The 24,854-nt window shown below is 34.7% G+C and overlaps 1 protein-coding gene across 10 annotated transcripts in view; it reads left to right on the top strand.

The window, feature by feature from the left end:
* The window catches only part of POLN (DNA polymerase nu), a 103,083-nt gene that overhangs the window by 37,429 nt on the left and 40,800 nt on the right, over positions 1 to 24,854 (top strand). For all 10 annotated transcript variants that reach the window (XR_014692623.1, XM_084518007.1, XM_084518009.1 and 7 more), the window contains 3 exons: positions 10,759 to 10,816; positions 12,353 to 12,430; positions 12,855 to 12,969. Coding sequence is in view for 9 of the 10 variants with exons in the window: in XM_084518007.1 (XP_084374133.1) it covers positions 10,759 to 10,816; positions 12,353 to 12,430; positions 12,855 to 12,969 (251 nt within the window). In the remaining variant the exon portion in view is untranslated. The remainder of the gene's footprint in view (positions 1 to 10,758; positions 10,817 to 12,352; positions 12,431 to 12,854; positions 12,970 to 24,854) is intronic.

Here is a 24,854-nt window from a genome sequence, read left to right as displayed (position 1 = left end):
CTCGAAGTACAAACAGCTATCACTGTGCTGATATGCTGATAAAATCAGAGCATCTATGCCATTTATTATGGTTGGTTTGTGTTCCCTGAGTATATCTTGAATTCAAAATGTGCTTTTCTTTTGTCATGTTTCTTTTCAGTATGTTTGTTTCAATAATTTTGAGATGTGTGGCTGTTATGGCTGCTTTAATAGCACTAAAATAATATCTGATTTTTTATGTATTTAGAGTATTGATGTTTTTACAATCTCTGCTGCTTTATTTTTGAAGTATATATTAGTGAAGACTTTAGCATTTAAAGAAATAGTAACAATGTGGGAGACAGTTCTTTCTTTCTCAGTTTTTTGTTTTGATAGGAAATTTTACTTGAATGAAAGAAGGAGCATGTTGATGATTTTAGTTCAATTGCTTTTGTGATAAAAATTTACATGATGTTAACATTGCAATAAGATGCTCTTCGTTATGGGTTTGACAACTACAGTGTGAAAAGTCTGTTAGCACTATCATAACGCCGATGTCTGGTGCTCCAGAACATCATCATGTTAATTTAATATCAAATTGCAGAAATAAGACCTACAATTGCATCATAGACCTTTGTTCTTCTAGCATCGCGTGTACTCCTAGTATCCTTTTCTACAATATGTGCATATCTTTGGCATTCTCTGCTCCTATTTTGTATATGTGTATGGATCTCGTGGTGGGTGTAGTGTATCGGATGCATAGACTACATTTTACATGATAATGTTTTCCATCTGGCTCAGTAAAGCTTGGGGCATCATCTGGGCTGTAATTTTGTAGTAACAGAAGCAATACAATCATGTAGATAACTTCTATTTGGGATTGTCTTTCTTTAAATACCACACAAAACATAATTATACACACAATGGTGATGTGTAGCCAGTATAAATCTGCTTCTGTACAGTAATCAACAGAAAAAAAATGCTTGCATTTTATTAATTCAGGATAAAAGAGGGAGTCTGTCACTACTTCTTCTACAAACTAGACATAAGCACAGAAATACATAGAGCATTAGCATTAACAGCTCAAAAAATGAAAGATGTATGTAATGTCAGCTACTAGCACATTATGAAATATTGACTGAGAGCCCTAATTCCTCCTTCACTCTCCTTTAGTTCCTGGCAAAACACTCCTCAGAGAAGCTCAGACTTCTAGAATGGGATAGAAAAATTTCCTTTTAAGTGTCTCTTTGCTAGAGAGAAGATGGCACTGTGTGCCTCTGTTCTGTTCAGCTTCTGAGATACTACATTTCAATTACCTTATGTATAAATTAAATTGTCAGCAGTTGAGTGCCTATTGCTGTTGAGTGGGCTTTGTTAAGACAGTTGGTTATATGCTGATTCATTTTTTCCTTTGAATAGCCTTTGCCGATATATTTTGGAACTGCTGCAGGTAGAAGCCAAAGCTATACACCGATCACCTTGTAGAAATCTGTGCTGGAATATAACTTGTTCTACTGCCAGTCTTTTTCTCTAATATGTACGTGACTAGAGCACATAGCTAACAACAAACAAAATTAGTGTCACCCTTGATTAATGTGTCTTTTTTTAGCTATGTAGTTCCCACTATCTTACAAATTATTATTATTATTATTATTTTAAGAATTAATTATAGTAATATCTATAAGTTAAAGTAGTCTGGTATAAAAGTTAATGTATATGCTGTGTTGTGTCTCTTGGAATTCTGAAGTCTTATTCCATGTGATTTTAATAATTTAAGAGCAATGTTAGCATGGTACTTTGATTACAAGAGAAAAGTAGTGCTATTCACTTGTAATCTATCACAGTATTTATTATTTCATGGTTTGTTCATACGCATTTCAGCTCCCACCTAAGCAAGTTACGTTTGCTTGAGAGTGACATCTGTTAGCATCCTCTCAAGTCACAATGTGGTCACAGTTATACCTCTGCAGTTAGGAGTTTAATAGGGCCCATGGCTGGAGTTCCTTTTCACTGTCCTCATCTGTAAGACAGTTGCTCACAGATCAAGTCTCCAGCAATGTGCAAAAATGCATCTGTCTTCATGTCAGTGTAAATATTCATGTGCCAATTTTTTATGAAGCTGTTGGTAACTCTTGTGAGTTGATTAAGATTTTAGAAGTTCTGCTAGAAGATTTTTATTTATTCTTCATATGAAATATTCAAACAGTGGGATTTCTAGAAATGCACTTCTAGAAAATATTCAAAGATTTTCTATTCAAAGAAATTCTCCTGCTTGGAGACTTATATTGTGAGCAAACAATTAAAAAATAAAATAAAATAAGAACTTAGGTGCAAAAATTGCATCTTGTCTTCCAAGCTCTGAAAAGTAAGAGATGTTAGTATATTCTTTTAACTGCTGAATTACTTTTTGCAAGGAAAATGTGTAGTCTAATTCTGATCTCAGAACAAGTTTCATTAAATTTTAATATAACAGAAGTGTTTAAATAGTTTATTTTGCTGTGCATTGTTCTTCTCCCATCCTGTCTTTCAGTCAAAAAAAAAAAAATCACTTCAAAAACTTCAGTTCTGGCAGGACAAAAAAGGAAGGAGAGAAATGAAGAATGATAAAAAGAGAATGGATTTATAAAAGATCAAAAGTTAGATACAGCAGGAGAGTCTTCTTGTCTTGGATGGTCATGTTTTCAAACAGGTCTGCTTTTGAAAGAGTTGTCATTGTCTCTCTAAAGAATTTCAGGAAAACGATCACTGTCAATCTGCATCCCTATTACATTAATCTTTCTCAGCTGACAGTTCTTTTTTACCTGTATGAATGGGTGGAAAACTTGCCAGTTCTTTATTTCCTCAGCATCCTTTCAAAAAACCTCAGGAAATTTCACCCCCAGTTTTATAGACAGATTCATTCTCTCAGGTTTGGAACAAAAAATAAATAGTGGCTTGTATAAGGATCATTGAAGATAAACAGAATAAGGATAGAGTCATGGTGCTGACTCCTGTGCAGCTTTTCTGTCCTCAGTTCTCCTGTACTAACATTATCATCTGCTTGCTGTGGCTATTAGTTAAGAACTCATAATTAAGTACCACTTCTACCAAATCAAGAATTGTCCTTTCCTCACAGTGAGTAAGTGACATTGGTTATTACGGTTTCCTTTAATTCCTTCAATCAGCCTCCTGTTCAGTCCTCTGTATCTTTTTGAGAGGAATTCCCTGCTAACATATACTCAGTAAATTCCTCAGTACGTGGAAGAATCTTGTTTAAGATGCTAAATTTTACCCTTACATAAAACAACTGTAACATCTTTTCTTTAGAAAGATTCCAGTCTGGAATTTTTCCAGTCTGGGAACCTTGTCATTTTTTCATGTGTTTAAAGGCCCGATATTTGTACCTTTGAGCAATATTCCCTTGATACTGCTTACTTTAAGGCTTTAGTATACAGCTAGTGTGCAATTAGTGCAATAGTTACTGGCTCTAACTGTTACTCAAAAGGTTGTTTTCCCAAGGCATGTCATCCATGTCTTAGCACTGTTTTTTTTTTTTTTTTTTTACACTAAAACCAGATCACATCTTCCTGAAGTTCATCCCAGAGCCTCCTGTATTAATGAATGTTAGTTTAACAGAGCTTATGTTCCGAGTAAAATTTTTCTTTTGGAAAATGAACTAAATTAGGTTAACAAATTATTTTATTTATATATAGGAAATAAAAGCAAAGTTTGTCTCTTTGAAAGATGCATAGAGCCATGTATATACAAACTCTGTTGCCTACTGTTCAAAGGTTAGTAATCGGTCGGTATATAAACAAGCAGCTGGGCCAAACCCATAATTTTATAAAAGAAGTTGTCACAACATGTCAAATCAATAAGTTAGCAAGGTCACTTTTTTTTTTTGTTGTTGTTGTTTTAATTTAAAGATCATTCAGTAATCCTTTCTCATGTTTCTACAACATTATTACCTAAGGTCACTGGCAGGTCTAAATTTAGAAATATATAACAAAAAACAGATTAATAATAGGAAATCAAATATGCTATTCTTTTCTTATGGGTAACTTTCTAAAGCTTCTTAAGTTTGTGGGAAGGTGATGAATTACTTCTGCATTTCTCACTTGACTGACAGATCTAAAATCTTGATAATTCTGTGCTGCTGGGTAAGGCAAGAGGGGAGAGGTACATCCAACTGCATCACCTTTGAATGATTGTCCATTACTGGAAAAGAGTAACTAGTACCAAAACTTAAGAAATCCTAAAGTTATCTTAAGAAAACTTTCCAGAACTTAGTATGAGTCAGGATTTTTTGATAAGGACAATGGACATTTCGATTTTTACCTAGCCACTAGGTGGCAATTGCACATAAGTCAAGACTTGCTTAGGAATGCAAGTACACATACATTCCAGACTGGTATTGCTATGGTGACCTTGTTCGTTTTCATATTTTCTCTATTTATTGAGGTACATGCTGTACTTTAAAAATTAGATCTTCAGGATGTCTAGAAATTATGTCTTATATAGAAGTCACAGAAAACTGCCTATTCTTTTGCAACAATAAATAAATACTGCTATGGACAATAATTAAATATAGCAATTTTCCAAAAGAGAAATCAGGAATTACTTTTTTTTTTTTTTTTTTTTTACATTTTTATTTCTGCTGTGTAATTTCTCATGAGTGAGTTGCCATCGACTTCAGAGGTGCCAGACAATTTCAGTGAATTGAGGTTGAGTGCCCTCAGGACTCAGTCTTGCTGTTCTGCTTTGTGAGAATGCTACTTTGGGCAGCATGCAGTTTTCCTCTCTGTTTCTCCAGCAGCTTTGGTCTTTAACAAAGGAATGAGCTGAATGGTGAAAATTAAGCAAGTAGCTCACTGAACCTGTGCTTAGTTTTCTGCTATAAGTGACTAACTGAGCTACTGAGAGCACAATTTATCAATAGGTGTAGTCCCACATAGAGCCAGAAAAGACAACTGGAAGAAGAGTAAGAAAAATTTGAAGATGCATATAAGGAAAATTTTACAATAGAAGAATACAAGAATAAAAGAAAATATCTCTTGAGATGTGTAATATAAAGCTCAACGGAGCTGTCATCTACCTATTTGTTATCACTGCAACAAAACCTAGTCTTGCAGACCAAAGTATTGCTTCTGCTCCAAATGCTAAAACAATGCTAGGCATCAAACAGATGAATTTAAGAGCTTAATTTCTGTTTCAGTCTACAGAGTTCTTGTGCCTTAATTATTTACATAGCTTTGGGAGAAGGTGATTCTCAGATAAATTCCAGAAAGTTTTTGGACTTGTAATGCTTTGAGTTTTCCTGGAGTGGTAAATGTGGTAAATTTCATGAGATAAACTAGATTTATTATTTATTTTTTTTCCAGAGAAAATCTGTGTTTTTCTCAAACATTAAGAAATAGGAGAGAAAAAAAAAAAAAAGAATTCCTGAAGCAACCTCTATTAGAATAATTCCATCTGACAAGATCACAGCCCTAGTAAATATGCTTGCATACAAGAAGAGCAACTAGTTTGGGGATTTTACTAATATTGATAGCCTCAGTATTAATTCCTCTTTTTGTGTTTTATTTTGCTGTAGAGAGTTTGGCACCATGCCTCATTTAGCAGCGGGTGGATTAGTTGCTATACAAAAGGATATATCTGTGTTATAATGTGTATATGCGTGTTATAAAAGATGTATATGTGTTATAACTTTATCTGATCTCTAAGTGACACTAGGAGAAAAGGCTAATTGCTTCCTTAGATCTGCTCAGTTTAACTTCTTGGCTGTTTTTGATCTTTCCTCATGACACATCCACACTGTGTTAATTTATGAATGGATACCCTTATCTCAATGAGTAAGTTTGGTTTCTGTTCTTATTTTTAAATAAGACCCTAGATTAGTGCAGAAATTAATTAGAATCAAATGTTCTTAGTCTGCAGCCGTTTCTGTGCATTCCCATTTATTTCAGCAACTTCCTAGCCTTTTTTCTGTTGCATATTGCATACTTAAAATCATGCAGATCTGAGCAGTTAGTAGATGAGCAAGCAATTTTCTAGTCAAAGTACAATTGGTATAGATGTCATTGTATACATGTATGGGCATTTATTTCTAGGGAGTTACAAAGGTTGACCGAGGCTACCCCTCTTCCCCCCCCCCAAAAAAAAAAAAAACAACAACAAAAAAAGGAATTTATGCTACTAGAAACATGTATGGAGAGGAAAAGAGAAATATGGGTTAGCTGCATCAACAGAAATAACTGAAATGTTGATTTAATATAGGAAAAATGAGCAACAACTCTACTTGAGAGAGTATAAAATAATTAAGATGCATCTCAGCCTCCGTGGTTGCGCGAAGTCTAACCACACTGCCTTCAAAGGTAATGTAGCCAGTAGACATCTGTATTCTGTAATCCTGTGAAAGAACTGAAAGAACGTGCTGTTTTAACCTAGGAAAGAATCAAGCATACATTGATCAAATTAAATGTCGAATTTGGAGACTGAAACTGGAAAGCTCAACAGAAATTGTAATTGATTGATTATATACTCATAAAACCAGGAAGTGTATATTGTTTGTTGAATTTTAATTAGTTTTTGCTTTCCTTGATAATTGTACTCTTCTCTGGTTGAACAACGTATGAGAAAGCTATATTTGTGAGGCCCTAACAGAGATATTGAGTCCATCAATTCTGAGTGTCCTTGCTGGAGTTAAGCCTGTCATTGTTTCTGAAAGGCTCTACATACAGAAGCTCACAGCAGAGGCAAGAATCTATGCTATCTTCACCTGAAACAACAGACAAAAGTAGAACTGCTTTTTAATAGTGGTATTTTCAGAACCAAGAAAACAGATTTCTAACCTGTGCTGTAACAAAGTATGTAATGCCTCAGGATCATTAGTCAGAATGGATTATACTAGCAGGAAAATCAGATTATGGAGGAAGGAGGAAAGAAATCAGGAGTCTTTGTTTTTAGGTATGTACGGTTTTAGTCTAGTGTTCATAGTGACTTTTTTTCCCACCATGCCTGATCCCTGCTTTTCCAGCATGATGTTTTTTTTTGAAGAGTTTAACTATGAACCAGAGATCCAACAGTCATCTGCATGCTAGAGGAATGTGTCAAGTAACTGAAAATGTAAAAGGGGTGAGGAATTGATTGAGCATGCTAGGTCTGCTGCCAAAGAAAGGTGTCAGCTTTGGACACCCAGGAAAGGCAGATAGTCTGTTTATCATATCCAAAGTGAGTTTAATACGGATCAGATTCAGTGCTTGGCTGGAGTATTTACAGAGAAAAAGGATTTTGGTTAGATTTTCAACAAACTGTAGAAGAAAATGTTCAACAAAAAAAAAAAAAAAAACAAAAAACACACATATATATATATATATGATCACTTGCTCATAAAATTTGATATTGCTTTTTCCATGATTCCTTTCTGCTCAATTTTTTCACCTTTCAGTGAGATTTTGAGTTGTATAGTTGTATTTTTCCTTAAAGGGCTTTTCTCACTCTGATGATTCATGGTGTGATTCTTTTTGCCTTTTTACTTTTTTCCTTTTAGTTTTGATATCTATGTTACAAAATTTCATCTTTAGTCATTTAATGCTTGCAGTAAAAACAAAGACTTTCACTGGAAATAAAAAGGTTGAAAAGAAAAGTGTGCAGTTGAAGTGGGGTATTTTTTCAGCTTTCTACTAGTCATGACTAAAACCAAAATATGTAAATTTATATATGTATATGTATGTATATGTATAAAATCAAAATATGTAAATTTCCATTTACACAGTCAAGTAGATCCCAGGAATCAAAGAGAGGATGATCAGCCTGTAGTTTTCTGCATCCTCCTACTTGGCCTCCTGGAAGATACGAGTGACTCTTGCTTTCTTCTAGTACTTAGGAACCTTTCCTGATCACCAGTTACCACAGCCTTTCAAAGATAATTAGAACTGGAATCTTAGCCTCATCTGTCCTATCCATTAGAACACCTGAACATTATTTTTAGATTATTTTTTTTTTAATATAAATTTTTCTATTCAACAAAACTAAGGCATTAAATTCAAACTCATAGTCTGATTATCTCTGGTTTTGATATATATATATATATGTATGTATGTATGTATGTATGTTATATTCATGATGAACATTTCTTTAGCGGAAATGGCAACTGCAGATAGCTTTTAAAGTAATGCTAAGGTTTTCCTGTTAATCATCCACTAGACTAGCCTGATTATCTATTTATTTACTCATCCAGAAATAATGAAGTATTAATAGTTAACTTTCACAACCAGCTTTTCCACAACTTTATTTCAAGTATGTTTGTTCTCGTCTGTTGGAGCATAATTGTTCAGAGACAACAATTTTGTTTGTGTAACTTCTAACAGGGCATGTATTCCTTTTTTCTAACACTAAGGGATAGCAGTTACATTTCAGATTGGATCTGCTATGTTTTTTCAGGAACATGCTTGAAATAAATACATAAAGCCAAGCTTTGTTTTGTAGCCCAAGGTGGTAACAGTCATTTACCACATCAGTCTTCCACTTTTGATATAATAATACTGTCACATAATTTTCAGCTCAAGCGGAGGAAAGCTTTTCATTTGGAAGACTCTTCTATGATCGTCTCCTATTTCCCCGTCTTTTAAAAAATCTAAAGTAAATTTATCTCATCAAATTTGATAATCTAAATCTCAGAAATCACCTCCAGGCAAGTTTTAGGTCAAGTTGCTCTAAATGTGTCTTATACAGGTAATTAAATCACTCCCTGGAGGTTCGCGTCTTTGACTACTGACTATAGGGATACTAGAAGGAACTAGACAGCTAGTTTAGACCAAAGAATAATATAAATATGTCTGAAATTAGGTGAGAGAAATCTATTAAGTTATTCCAGTATCTTAAAGGTGAGCATTACCACTTTCATGTTTCTTGAGCTACTTCTTTTCTAAAGATTTATTCAAATTATGAGTTGTTAGCTAATTTACAAGTGAAAGTACATTTTGCACTTGCAATTACTTGCTAGTGTTTTTCAGAATTATTAGTAACACTTCTGAAAATGCTCTGAAAGCAGACTCCCTGCATATGCTTTCAGTGAAAACAAGATGGCAATATAGTGATTTATTTTAGCAGTATAAGATAGATTTTGAAATAAATCTTTAGTTATTTAACTTTGTGATTTTGAATCTAACCGGTTAAGGAATGAACAATAATCACTGAGAGTAACTCTAAAGAGCTTTTTAACCTATACTCCTATGCTGGAAGTTATCTTAAGTAAATGAAATGTCGGTACTAGTATAAACTAGTAGACCATAATGAAAACTTCCATAAAATGCTCTATACCATTAAAATGACTGAAGTCAAAATTAAAATTTTATGACTTTTTTTTTTTTTTTTTTTTTTTAATATGTGAAATGAGGCTCCCACATTAATGTCTGGGTACATAATGAAGGACCTAATTCTCTGTATTCCTGAGAATCCACTGGCTTTCATGGCCAATTAAATCGCTTGCTATTCATATGAATAAGCACTGATGTACCTCAATTTAGCAATAGAAATCAATAGTTATCATTAGAAATATTAGTGTTGTGCACAGACTAAATAACCATTTATTTCAAATTGTGGTCAGTAGCATTATAATAAGAAGTCCCACAACTGTATTTTTAAATGTTCCTAGAAACTGAAGAGTAAAATATTAAAGGCAGTGTTTCTTCTGCACCACAAGGTACCAGAATATGAAGGTATTGAGGGATTTAGAGTTGTGTTCCTAGTTGACCTACACTATGAAATATTATGTATATTATGTAGCAGTTTCCCCTCTGTGTATGGTGCTATGGCAGAGGTTCAACTTTAATATGTTCAACTGTGGTTCTCTAAGGGTGATACTAAGACTAGAAACGATCTTGTTCCATTTTTGTTCTCTTACTTCCACTCTAAATTTCAATAACTTTTGCAGCTTGATTACACCCTTCTTAGGTTTAAAATAATGATTTTGAGTTCAAAATTATATAGAAAATGATAATTCTGATTTGGAAATTATATAGCACTACTTCCTTCTCCTGAATTCACAGGATTACATAATATTAGTATGTTCATCTAATTCATGAACTACTTGCAAATTAATTGTGTGGAATTATGAAAATTGAGCTTGATGCATATTATCTCCTGTTGTGTGTTACGTTTCTAGATGAGGAGGCATAATGTCATAAGATAACAGAAGGAAGCTGTCGTGTGACATCTTCCAGGCTTTTCTGTATGAGATGTAGGCTATGTATGAACCCAGATCTTCAAAGAAAAATCTAGTAAACCTTTGTCCTGCCTTATATTTGTTGATAAATGTAACGGTCACTTTTAACCTTGGCTGATATGCTGTACTTGATAAACAGCTCTTTCTGTATTTTGTTGTGCATTTCAAAAGAGCAGGAACAGATGTCAGAAAAAAAGACTTGAGGCTGAAGTCTGTTCCTTTAGCTTTAGGTAGACTTCAAATGTATTCTTTTCTTGAAAGTAATGCGCCATATCTAAAAATACAGGTTAAAATTAAAGAGAAAATGTTTTTAATTGGGCTACTGATAATTGTACATCTAGAAATCAGAATTTGTAAAAGCTGCCAATGAGAAATCATTCTCATAAACTCACAGTTGTAAAGGAATGGGAAATATTCAAAATTACCTGTTATAGAAAGGGAAACACTTATTCGAAAGGCAAGGTAGTTAATCTTATTTAATATATGAGAAAAAAATGTTGGCCTTAGTCTCACTAATGTTTTTATGCTTCTTATAAACTCTTTGTAAACATTGCCATAAACATTAACTTACTGAGCATTTTTATTCTTATTTGCAGAACATTCAAGGTATCTCTAAACATCCAGTGAGAATTGTAAAGAAACAGTATATAAAAGGTAATCTATGTTTTTATTAATTTGAAAAGGTAATTTTATCCCATTATTTTACCAAGTTATTTATTTTAAAGCAGACCAAGAACTCCAATACAAGAAAATAGAATAGACTATTGACTCATATCTTAATATATAAACCAATCACTTTTTGCTTGTTGTTCCTGCAAAAAGTTTGCTGTTTCAGCACTGATCTAAATAGTCTTAAACATTTAGAACTTTATTTCCATGGACAGTCTCACTGTTCCTTTTTCCAGATGAAATTATGTATCTTAAACACATTTAACATCCTAGAAGTGTTTTTTTGTGGATTCAGCTTATAAGACATTTCCGGAAGAGATGTTAGAGCTGGGTCGTCTTAATCCTGCACAAAGACAAGCACCAACGGTTTGTCATATGTGTTGTTTTTGGTAACAGACGTGGATTTAAGGCCGATGACTCAGAGGGATTCAAAGGCTGGAAAAGGATGACCCAAGTGTTAAAGTGTCAACCCACAGTAGGCTTTAATATAAGAGAGATTTGCCTATATGAATTCTTTCTTGAACACCTACCATCACAGCTGGGAAATGCTGCTCATTTGTTGAATAGATAAGGGCAGGCTTGCTTTTTAACAGCTCCCTAGTCTCTGCATTTAATATAATACATATCAGAAGACAGCGGCCTGTTTAAGATGGTATAAAATGTTGACAGCAGTTTTATTTTATCTTCCTCAATTATTTTTGTAAATATTTTTTTGAAGTTACTATTAAAAAAAAAAATCTGTTTAAATCTGTGGCACAGTGCTTAGCAGTGGCATGTAGACTTTTCTGGAAATTATTCAATCAAATTTGTTAATGTTCTTATATGCGCTTCTCAAAGATGTGTTTCCAAGCTCTTCATTCCTATATTGAGACACTTTTCCCCCTCACTTTTATGCTATCAGCTGTCAGTTATCACTGATCAGATGAATTTTTATGGTTATTCAAAATACAACATTCCTTTCTACGCTAAGACAAGGAGCTTTCCTAGAGTACACCAAGTTTCTAATACCTTGCCAAGGTACAGTATTGCTTTGGGATATTGTAGAGGGTTTATTTCATTGGTATTTGGATGCCTATATTGGCTGCATGTTCTTAATATCGTACTTTCCAACTTCCTATAACTCAGGATTTGGTTATTATCCCATAGCTGCAGCAAGTTCAAAGATAATAAAACATTTTTAGCTCATCTCTGTAGACTCTTATTTGCATGCATCTTTTATTAAGTGATCTGTGAATAATGCTATTTATTGTTGTTACTTGTCAGCTAGTGTTTAGGGAATGGTTAGGTTTTGAAAAAGAAGGAGAAATGAGTGGTAATGCAAGGATGTCAGAGATGCAGATGCTCTAGATGACTAATGAGTAAAATAATTGTGATGCTGGAAGTCGGTGCTCTGCTAGGATGCTTATATTGTTGTTTTTGTATTTTCAGTTGGGTGTTGGGAGTGGCATTAACAACCTGTTATGGTTTGCAACACCATTTTTGAATGGTGATTTGGTACATAAATGTCTACTCCCTCTCTAGGAAAAGAAGAGGAAATAGTAACCATTTCCCCAAGAGCACTATTTGTTTCAAAGAAAGGATATACGTTTTTAGCAGCAGGTAAGATAATGTGTTATTAATACTCTCAGTTCTGTGAGGTCTTCTTCTCCTCTTCTTTGCATGACATTATATTTTAGAAGGCTGTCAGATCCCTCGGTATCAATTAATATTGTTATGCGATGTATACTCCTTAGTGTGTTTTAGATGTGGATGATTTGTAAGCCTTGTCAGTAGAAACAGAGAACTAACAAGATTAACTGACACCCAAAGATAATGAAGGAATTGGGCACTGTGTGATCTGTAGCTGGACTGTAACTCTTTAAGGATGTGTTTTCTACAGCTGTGCTGCTGTTGTTGTTTTTGTTTAGAGCAAGAGGAAATGACTGAGCAGTCCAGGCTTGTATTTTGATTTGTGATAGTTTGGTTAAAATGCAAACATTTTTATTTAAGAGCAATAGATTTATTTTAACACTCTGTTTTCTAGATTTTTCCCATATTGAATTAAGGATCCTTGCTGACTTATCATCTGAACCAGAGCTTCTGAAACTGTTCCAAGAACCTGAAACCACAGATATCTTTACCACACTGGCTTCTCAGTGGTAAGAGTAAATGTTGCAATTTGGCATATTTATTGCCCCAAACCTATTGTATTACTGTGTGGTGATAATAAAAACAATATTTTGTTACAGTATCTATTGTTAATCTAATAGTGTTTTAACACTGGGAGTAATAATTCCCTTCTGTCTTTCTGAGCCTTTTCTCCTCAACTGTTGTTAATGATGTGTGCCAAAATGTTATAATCCAGCTGACAAGTATAATCCTTGAGACTAAAACTGGTGCAATAATATATTCTGCATAGTGCATGCTGATAAGTTTCTCACTATGTAATTGTTCGCCAATACTTTTTTTAGAATTCCAGAGCAGCATTTAAGTAGGGTATGTGTCTGAAACATTGCAGAACAGTTTTTCTTAGTAAAAGTAAAAACATTCTTGAAATCTGGTTGATTATTCAATAGCAGTATTGGCATCAAATTATATATGTACAAGAAATATGTCTAGATCTCATGGGCTTCCTTTCAGCTCATAAGATTTAGTGCTTCCATCTTCTGATGGGTGATGTGTGATACTTTGAAATAGTGGTACATAGTGATTTAATAAAGAAGTTTCTTACGTCCATTATTGTTTACTGATCTCTTCAGCATGCAGACCAATAGATGATCTATCCAAAAAGATAGAATATTAGTTACTTAGCTGTATGAGAGTGTTTCTTATTACTGTTTTTATTAAAAGTATATGCTGGTATTCACTTTGTATTCAAAAGTGCATGGGCACTCAGTAGGTGGACAGGATAGATCTTACAGAGACAGGGAGATAGATCTTACAATTTGAACATACAACATTGGTAAAGATCCAATAAAATAATATAACATGTAAGCAGATTGAACAGAATCACGTCATGTAAATGCCATGCAATTTTCATATTTTCTCTTTGCTTCTGTGTATTTTTTTAATCCCTGTTTTTGTTGGAAAATTGCTAGCTGAAAAAAATGAAAGCAAAAATAGATAAGATGAATTCATCAGTCCTGATCTAGCTCAATCCAAATTCTACAGTTTCTAAATTTCTACTCAATGTGTTATTTGCTAATATACACTGAAGTAGTAAAAATAAACTATTTTTTAATTGTCCTGCTACCAAAAACTGAATCTGTGCTTGAGACATGCACATACAGTCTGGGAAACACAAGTCAAGGTCACAAACATCCCAACAAATGGAGCTATGGAAAGATCAACTTTTTCTTTAAAGTCACTTAGAAGCTTCTATTGACATTATGATCAATTCTTAGCTCTGACATATCACTAGAACCTCGTGATGGAGTTAAATCCTTTTTTTAGTTTGGAGGTATATTGCAAATGTATGCATGAAGATGAGTCAAATTTTGTCTCAACTCTGGGCAAAGCTCCAGAAATACTATTCTATTCAGCAACCTCACAGCTTTTGGCAGCCATCAACTTCTTATAGTTGCTACACAGTAACTTTAAATTTAATGAAATATTACAGGCAAATATTTTATCAGACAGAAGTGTCATGGTGTGTCTACAAAATCATTACATAATGATTCCTTCTGACTCTTCCTTTAAGCTTCAGGGAAGCTAATTCTTGGAAGTAACTACTGAATTTGTTATATGACATTAATTACAGAAGCATTAAGGTTGGATTTCCTCTGGTCTAACCTTGGATGCCTGTTATATACCTGGTGAGATTAATTTGGCCTGTTGTTGATGCCCCCAATGTAGTAGATAAATTGCATGTTAAAAGTGTTGATTTCTCACTATAGTGTAGGTCTGAGATGGCCAGCTCACATGTAGACATCCTTTTTGTCATCCATCCACTGTTCTGACAAATTTAATTCCTCCTATTGGATCAGTTCCTAGTGAACTTATACTGGGTTTTGGAGTTTTGTCCTTAATTTATTAAACCCTAAAGAGAAGAGACAAAATCATGAGCTCCACAGATATCTTCCCATTCCAGATATTTATTCATCTTTCTTAATCCACATTTTTAATAAGTGGAATATGACTGGTTGCTAGGGGAGTTGTGATATGGCAGAGCAAATTTGGATTTCAGAGGAATGTTAATGGATAACACCAACTCTGAGAGTATAGTTTTGAAATTAATTTTCTATTTTTTTTCCTTGTGAATTAGTAATTTGCAAATGTGGACTGAGTAACTGAATATGTATACAGACCCTTTATTTAATACCTAATTTGCCTGTATAGATATGGATTTGTGTATTTATTCGAGTCAAAAACCAGGAGATTTAACAGGATCATAACTGCAAAGACAAAAGTAGATCAGAGAAACAGCTATGTATCCTTGTTTTGAATGTAGTCAATGCTAGAAAAGTTTGAAAACAAAAATATCTACTATGTAAAATAATTAACTAGTTATTTGAATGTAGAAAAAGTCTCAAGATACAAAATTTAATTATTGTGTAATATGGTAGCTGTACAAACGTTGCTTTAGAAAACATAGCTAAATAACGTGTTTTTAGAAAAAAAGTCTTGTGTGGTTTGCATGAAATACACACACACACAAACATCTCCCCCTCTCATTGCTATTAGAACAAGGAAGGAAGAGGAAAACAAACTATTTTATCTCCCCTTGGTCTCCTGATTTTTATTAGGTCTTAATCCTGGGGCTTTAAAATCTGTGCAAGGGATATACCAAGTGGTATACTAAATGTTTATTCTGTTTGAAGGGATTGCTGTTTGTAAATCTTTTCTAACACATCTTGGAAAGCCTTGACCATTTTTTTTTTTTTCTGAAAGAAATCAATAGAGAATGAATTAGTTTCAGAAGCTTGTTCTGAAGAAAAAATTTAAGTTTATGTCAGTGTCTGATAGCATTCCAGCTTCTGAATGTGTGTCAGATATCTCTTAGCAGGTTTTCTGCATCTAAAAATCCTTAGACTATTAAATATTAAAACATAAATAATTTATTGACAATATTTGATTTTTATATTGACAATATAAAATCTTAGCCACATCCCAGAGACGGTCCAAGATTCATACCAGTTTATTCACTTATATATTTAAGTATTATGACTTCTTCACCTAAATCTTAATTCCATTACTTAGATATCCTTCAGGCTAAAGTCTTCTATCTAAAATGTAATCTTTTAAAAAAACTTTATAGTCTTTTTTTAGCTTTTGGTGATGAATATACATGACAGGCAGTTTCTGCCAAGAGGTTAGCAGTATGACTTTCTGATTGAATTAAGATCTCTTATGTATAAAAGCTTTTGTTTCTTAATTTGGTTGGGTATGCTCTACCAGGATTCAGTCCATCTCTGGGACGTAGAGATGTCTGCCTTGGAAACCTGTTGGATTGATGTTTCTACTAAACATTAATTTTATGCCATCTTTACACTAGTCAACAGTGCAGTGTAGAGATGCACAAATGTATGTCAACCCAAACAATACCCATGCGTCATGGGAAGAGGCTGAAAGAAAGCACTAATTCAGAAACTGAAGTTCAGTGTCATTTGCAACGCCATACCCAGCCCAGTAAACCTAGCTGAGAGGCAATACTCTGCAGAAAACCAGGCTGTAATCTTGTGCTCCTATGGCTAGTTTATGGGGAGAGCCTGTTTAGTCTGAATAAAACGAGACGGAGTGGAGACCTCATTGCTTTCTATAACTACCTGAAAAGCAGTTGCAGTGAGGAGGGTGTTTGTTGGTCTTTTTTCTCAGGTGACAAGTGATGGGACACGAGGCATCAGCCTCACCAGGGGAGGTTTAGATTGGATGTCAGGAAGAATTTATTCATAGAAAAGTGATTAGGCATTGGAACAGGCTGCCCAGGGAAGTGGTGGAGTCACCGTCCCTGGAGATCTTTAAGAGATGTGTGAATGTGGCATTTAAGGCCATGGTTTGGCAGCAGACTTGTAGTGTTAGGTGGATGGTTGGACTTGATGAGCTTTAATTTTTTTCCAATTTAAATGATTGTATGAGTCTACCGGTCTCTTCATATTCTTCATTTGTCACTCTTCAGTAGGCTGATGTTCCTCTGCCGTAGTGTATACTGCTATAGGCCATACTGGGTCAAGATCCAGGAAGAGTATCTTGATTTAGCTAAGCACTTAAGCTTGCAATAAATACGTCCTGCCTTCCTGCCTGTGTGCTTTTTTGAGATGGGGATAGTACTGCTTCAGTGTTCCCAACTCAAGCAAATTCTTGCATCTTTCTTGCTATTCTTCAATGTGTGGGTAAGTCCTTTCCCCTGCTTCTTTAGAGTTTTTCTTAGAGAGCTGGAGATCCAGTCAGATGTGATCCGAAATCCATACCTGAAGACACCTGCTTGATAGGTTTTATTTTATTTTGAAAAAACTGAACAGGATTCACTCTTTTTAAATGGCAATGGTGTCCAGCTTTTGTACAATAGCTAGGTGCTTAGAGACTTCAGTTCAACTTTTTTAACCTTCAAGCATTCAAATCTTTATCTGTCTCATTTCAGGAAGATACAGAGCAAAGTTAGACTGTGTCTGAAAGCTTCTCCACTCTGTGCTACTTGTTGCAGCTGAGATTCTGTTGAGCAAAGACTGTAAAGTTGAAATAATTGGATTTGTTCAGCTGAGAAAAGATAGGATTTGGGAGAAATATGATAAAAATCTTCAAATATATCAAAGTTGTTGCAGAGAGTGAACAAAGCATAATGAATGAGCTTACACTGTGGTAAGAGATGTTTTGGTTAACATTGATAAAGATTTTTAATAGAAAAAGTAAATTAATATGGAGATGGTTTACTTATGGAGACAGTGGAATATCTATCACTAGAAGGAATGAGTCAATCAGATATTTCCAAGGATAGCTGAGGTGGCTTTTCATTCTGTCTCAGAACCATGTTTTTATGGCCTTATGATTCAATATCTAAGTTGGATTTGTGAGGCCTGGAAATTAGACCATGCTTTAACTACATGTCACTGGGAGGAAGAGTTGTCTGTGAATCCTACCAAGTGAAGAGAGAACTGAGTTGCTGGCCCTTAGTACCCTGAAAAATATTTCAAGGTGGTATTCCCCTCCACCTATACTATGAAATAATAATAATTAAAAATAAAAACATATTATAGACAGAAACTGTGTGTAAATAATGCTGTAATCGGATTACATCTCCTAGATTGGCTCCTACAGGCATCAAAGTAGATGTCGGGTGTGCTCAGAGTGGGTCTATGATGAACATGTACACAATGCAGAATTTCAGAAAGAAGTGTTCCCTGAGGTGTGCCAAGAATTCAGGAATATCCAGGTTTCAGGGGCCACTTAGTGGTGTCAAATGGGTTCATTCATAGATTTGGATGTAGGCATCCACATCCATTTCTCAGATTTGGTCTAGGTATCACAGTTCCTTATGCAATTGCCAGTACAGATGTGTGAGAGATGGACTTCCACCCTGACCGTGTACCATTCATTCAAAAAATGAATGTAGTGTTACCGCTCTGAGGTGAGCGTCATCCCAAGGCAAGTCCCTAAAACTAAGTGGGTAGAGCTTCAGAGATTTGCTTTATGTTCTAGTCTGTAGAAAATCATTACAGGGCCATGCTTTTATCTAGTGAGTGATTCCTAAGGCATCAACCAGATATTACAGATACGTTTGCAACCTCTCATCTTTTTAGTTTCTACTTAAATCTATTTCTCGTAAATGTCCTACAAGATTTATGAAAATATTTTGCCCTTTCTATATGGTAACTGTGAACTAAGATGTGAAAACATCTAGACTATATATCCTCTTAAATAAAGAGCTTCAGAGAAAAAGACCTTATAAGTAAATTAGTTACGAATGTATTGAAGTGAAACTCTAGCACTTTCACATTTGGAAATTTAGTTATGGGAATATCCAGCTAATTTGTAGAATGTAAGTATGTGAAACTAGGAACATTCTGTTGACCACAATATCTTTCTGAGGTGAAATCAATGCAAATTGAAACTAGAAACATTATTAGATGTCTTTTCAAGGTACATAGACCTTCGTAGAAGTTATACTTACTACCTGAAAAGGGGAGCGATTCAGAAGGCTTCTTAATAAATTGTCTACATTATGATCTAATTGTGAGCACAAATTTGTTACTACTGTAAAATGCATGTTTTCATTTCTTTGGAAGTAGAAAGATGTCCCTGTGCATAAACTTTTTCACACAGAGATAAATGATCTAGGCATCTTCTCTGATGTGTCATAGGTTGTCACTTCAGCTGATGTAGCTCCAGCATAATGAAATCCATGTTAATCTCTGCCTCAGAAATCATCCCATTATAGATAAGATTGTTGGACAGTTGTGAATTAGTATTTTGTGTTGTATTCCATAACTCTTTTCATATACTTTCCAATTGTATTGGAATTGTAGAACATATAAAAATTTACTTATGTGGAATGAATTTTCCTTATATTCTGCAGCTAATATATATCTATATTTCTATAGTCCCATATACTACTATAACTACCATGTAGTACTATAACTATATTTCTGTAGTACCATGTAGTAGAGGAATATCTCTAATACTGTTCAATACACAGATGTACTGTGTATTAAAAGATAATTATCCCAATAATCTGATAACTGCCACCATTCCAGTGTTAAAACAGACATTCTCTTTAAACTATTAATTTCTACCTCTAAACTGTAATTTACCCTGTACACGTTAACTACTGATGGTGAATTAACGTAACAAGGTAATTGGTGGATACTCTTTCAGGGTGATATGTACTTATATGTACTTTGTACCAAAGGAAAAAAAAAAAAAAAAAAAGGAGGAGGATTTGTGACAGTCAGTTGCGTACAATGCTTGTGCTCAAGGCAATGCTTGAAAGAAGGCTGGGCAGCTTGATAGTGGTCTAGCTGCTCCTGCTTCAGTTTGGCACAAGTTTTGTTAATTGGACACCACAAAATATTCACTTCTCTCTCATTTATCCGTCTGCTTCCTCATGTTGTTGCTTTACTTGTGGTGGTGGAGAACAGCATGAATAGATGCCCTTCTAGGTATTGACGTTATCTTCTAGTACTAGACATAATTATCATTCTACTTATGTGGCTTGCAGGGAGCTCAAGAACGGCTGCAGAATAAGAGGACATTGTCTCATTATTTCTTTGTAGCACTGGTAGCTAATACCTGAAATAAGAATATGTGTATCTATTATAGAATACCAAGGGATTTATAAAATTATTCAGCTCTAATCATTCTGAGAAAGATTCCTTTCCATTTTTATAGTGTAGGTGAGGTTGGCTGACACTTGAAGATATGGAAAAGCCTTTCGTTGACATTATATAATCTGTGCCAGAGTCAGAGGAACTTGAACACTTAATTTCCAATAATCTCGGGAACTGCAGGCTGTTAACAAAATGTGCTGGATATAAAAGTCCATGTTTCCTCAGCTGATGTGTGTGTAGGATGTTGGTAATATATAGCAAATCATTTTGGTAAGAGAAGGACATGCTAATTTTGGATTTGACTCAAGGAAAAGCCTAGAAAAAAGCAAAGCACAGAACTAGTTGGATATTGGAAGGACAAAAGTTGTGGGCTTTTGTGTTTTAAGTTCAACTAGATCTGAATAAAAAGACCACAGTGCAGAAAGTTTTGTTTTGTTCTTTAGAGACTGTCTTCCTTCAGGAAGTGGGGAAAATTTATTTAATTACAGCCTGCCAAGCAGGGGACTCAAGGAACTGATAATTTCTATTAATGTCAATGTCAGCCAGACTGTTGTGCATTGGGTCCATCAAGAACTATAGCGAAACAGGTGAATTTTGTTTTTCCAGCTGCTTGGAAATTCAGGATACTTACTGACAATAGTTCTATCTGTTGATACCCTGCTGAGTTGTGAAGAACACAGGAAATAAGCAGAGGGATTTTGGATATTCCTGAAATAAATCAAAATAAGTCATCAGGGGTTGAATTATACAAAAAGATAGTGTACTGGGTCTGTTTGAAGAAGATAAGGTCAAGTATGCACAAATGTTTGGTGGTAGGTAGACTAAATATATATACACTTGCTCATTCCTGTTTTATACAATCTTGTTTCAAGCACACTTTTTTTTTTTAATCAAATAGATTGTAAGGATGAATCAACATTCATCCTTAGCAAAACACTGACTTTTTTTTGTTACTTTATATAAATGTATGGTGTAGCAAACATTGAATTAAGTTGAGCTGCCTACTCCCTCAAGTTATTGTTACTTAAAACTGCAAACATCAAGCTTCAGATGAAAAAAAAACTTTAAAGATTAGTCCTAACTCTACCACTTCAATTCAAAGCTAATACTAAATAGCAAGATAGGCCAGTAAAACTTGAATGAGATAAATGGATTTATGAGAGGCAAAAGCCACATCTGTAGCTAGATGCTTTTCAAACAAGATATGATTAAAATCAGAAAATATCCCCAGTTGGAAGTGACCCAAAAGGATCATTGAGTCCAACTCCTTACTCCACACAGGACTACTTTAAAATTAAACCATATGTCAAGAGCATTGTCCTAACGCTTCTTATTTGTGTTTCTATTTTAATTTTATGAAAAAAATATCAGCAAACCCTTGAAAAAGCCTTTGTTAATCAAGACATGTCACCTGGGTTTTTGTTAGTTTATTAAAGAGTAATGAGATAATCATGTTTATCCAGGTGGACTTCTGCTGAGGAGATGGGAAGAGCTTTACCTTTCTCCCAACCCCATAAGCAGACATACGGTTACAAGATGCATCCATGAGGTTATGCGGCTCTGTTTTCCCCCAGCTATGGCTCTCTCAATTTGTGTTTGTTGTCTAAATAATGAGATATACTAGCTCAGGACTCTTAGGACTCCATCTTTGTTTAAGTAATTTTTGGGTAATCCAGACTATTTCGTATTCATCTAACCAGAAATTAAGACATGCAATTTCTCGGATTCCTTTTCCCACTTTTTATGAGCTTAATGTCAAGTCTAAAATGAATTTGGATTAACTCTTTTCAATTCATACATTGGAAAATAATAAAATCTTTTTTTGTTTTGTTTTGATTTGAAGTGTAGTCACTCTCTGTGCCACTGAGCACATATAAAATCATGAAACTGTTTTGCAGTATTAAGACAAATCAGACAAATTATGATCATAGCCTTGCCATGGAGTCCTTGGGGTAACTCCTACAATCTTGCTTTTGAAGAGAGTGGAGAAAAGTTTTCATGTGTATTATATGGCACTCACCTTAAATATGTGTAGCTGAATCTCTCTGCTGGAGTCTCCATTCAGAAATGCATGACTGTGTTGTGGTCTTTCAGCTCTGCAGTCTGGCTGTGTAACTCAGCCAGTATTGATTCATCCTAAATCCCAAGGTTTGGAACTCAGTGCTAGCTGTCAGATGACTCACAAAGGGTTAATTTCTTTCATTAGCATTGGATTATCCAGCTTTGTAATAACGTTATCATTTCTAATTAGTTTCAAGGCTTCTGCTTTTATTTTTCTTTTACTGGAATAGACTCTGAAGAAATGATTGTTGCAGTATTTAAAACTGAATAATTATTAGTACTTACCCATCATCTCATTGTTTATGTATCACTTCTCTTCTGATTAATATCCAAAATAGCTCTTACTTTGTATATTGTATCATTCTTTTCTTATTCACGGTATTACTGATAAAGGGAGAGGAATGAGGAATTTGCTTTATACATACTGTTCAGGCACAAATTCAGTTTATATGGGAAGTCATGCTCTTCCGACTCAAATCACGTTCAGGGGCAGGTATGCTGTAGCAGCAAGTCTAATTGTTGAGACACTACTCATTATTAATCTGGTGTTTAATAATAACTTATTTTCTAAAATTAGTGTGAGTGAGGCTGTAACCTGCAGCTCCTGCAGCTGTAGTATTGCAGATTTCTTCAGGTTGTACTTCAGAAATTTTTAACATCTATGATATACTACAGTGGCAGATTGAATTTCTGTGCAAATAAATGTAATGGTAGGAAAAGATGCTGACAAAGTGACAGTAGTTATTAAGAAATAGAGAAGCATTCAGAAGAGAAGCTCTAGGAAGAAGTAAGGCAGTTTCTTATGCTGCTAGATAATGCTTTACACTTGGTAAAAATATGCCTGCTCTTACACAGGAGTATGAAACTAGAAGGAACTTATTAGCCATAAAAACTCTTGCAGGTGATAATGTCATAAACTCTCTTCCATAGATTGGTGGGGCCTCAACTTAGAACTCGTTTTAGCCTAGATAATTCTACTGGAAGCTGTTGAATTCCCCATTCCTCTTCTGGCTTGAAATCTCCTTTTACTTTCTACCTTATTTATTCCTACAGTTTATCTAGATAAATTATTCTTGCCAACATTGTCCATTAGCTTTATTAGCTCTCCTTGCATGCCCAGAGTTTGCTTTGCATAACTACTTCAGGAAGGCAATCAATTGTGTTCTCAGCCCTCATTCTTTAAGGAAACTAGACACTTTTTTTTTAGGGTATTTGTCATCAAAATAACTTAATGAACTAGTGTTAGGAGCAGCTAGTTATGACTACATGGAATTCCATGCAAGTTAATCTGTATTTCCTCTTGGCAAGGAAAATGAGACTCTGTGGCACTGACCGACTCCCTAAGCTGCTTCAGTTAGCATAGCTAGCTTTTTAGGCGAGCTCTGAAATCTCTGTGCCACAATACAGCCTCTGGTATATTTGTGTCATGGTCAAGAAACGCAAGTTAATTCTGGTCATTAAACTGGGCTAGCTGAATGATGAATTCACGAAATCATGACTTGAGAGGCTACCTTTATTCTGGTAAGTTTAGTGCCAGGGAATGTTCCTGGTTGCTGGCACTCAATACCTGCATTGCTGAATTGTTTGCTGTCGTGGTTGTGGCTCTGGACCAAACAGCTCCTGGGCACAATTCCTGAATTAGCAAGGGCCAGAGATTATTTCCACTAGGCTGCTGGATGCAGCACCATGTTCGGATGGTAAGATATTTTTGAGCTATGGATGGGTGATGTTGTTTTCCACATAGCCCCACTGCTGCAGGATATTTATGGACAGGTTTAATTTCTTTATGTTGAGATAGTCAGTGTCTCCTTTCATATGGTTGATTTTTTTGCTATTCAATATTCAGATAGCCTACCTCCATACCTGTTTCAAATTAATGTTTCTCGAACATGGTGACCAAATTAAGTTAACTGCCCAGATAAAATCTCGCCAGTACATTGTACAGCAGAACTAATATTGCCCTGTCATGTTTGGAAATAACCCACTTGTCACATACTGAAATTGCATTTGTCTTTCCATAGCCAAACCATACTGTTTCCTTGTCATTCCATGGTCAAATACTACATCTTTCTCTGTTTCTAATTGTTCACCTCCTACTTTATGCAAAAAGTGTATGCTTTAATAATTCTAATTTTCAAATAAAATAACTTTGCAGAAAAGCAGTAGTCTTTTTAATTATTATTATTATTATTTAGACACTGTGAAAGGGTGTATTTCTCTAGCTGTGTAGGGATAGCTTTGCAATTACTAAAGTCTAGAGGGGGTGAAATGGTGTCAATGTGCTATCTAATTTTGTTCCTGTGTGGTATATTGGAGGACAATTTGTTGTGGAGTATCTTGAAAGACAAGCTCCGAGTTCTCTGCATATTGCATTTGAGTTTCTCTTTTCTGTGCTATTATTACACTTGCTTTGGGATTAGGCAGTCTCTTATACCTACTTGAAATCATTGTGAAATCAGCTGTAATTGAATCCTCAGTTTATATCTCTGGAATATCATTAATGATAAAATTCATCATTTTTACCTAAATTTCTGTAAGACTACCAGATTAAATCATTGTTCTGAAGAAGTGTCGTTATTTAAAATCAGGCTTGTTTGCATTAGGCAAAAAGCATTAATTCTAGTTTGAGATTTTCATTCCTCTCACAACAGACATCATTTGTGGAAATGTCTGTTTATTGATGAATGCTTGTAACTGTTAGATTTTTGCATAATAAAAGAAAT

The sequence above is a fragment of the Aythya ferina genome (genome assembly GCF_964211825.1).
Source record: "Aythya ferina genome assembly, chromosome: 4".
In the NCBI taxonomy this organism is placed as follows: domain Eukaryota; kingdom Metazoa; phylum Chordata; class Aves; order Anseriformes; family Anatidae; genus Aythya; species Aythya ferina.
The sequence above is the reverse complement of the archived record's forward strand: the minus strand, read 5'-3'. Positions and strand labels throughout refer to the sequence as shown.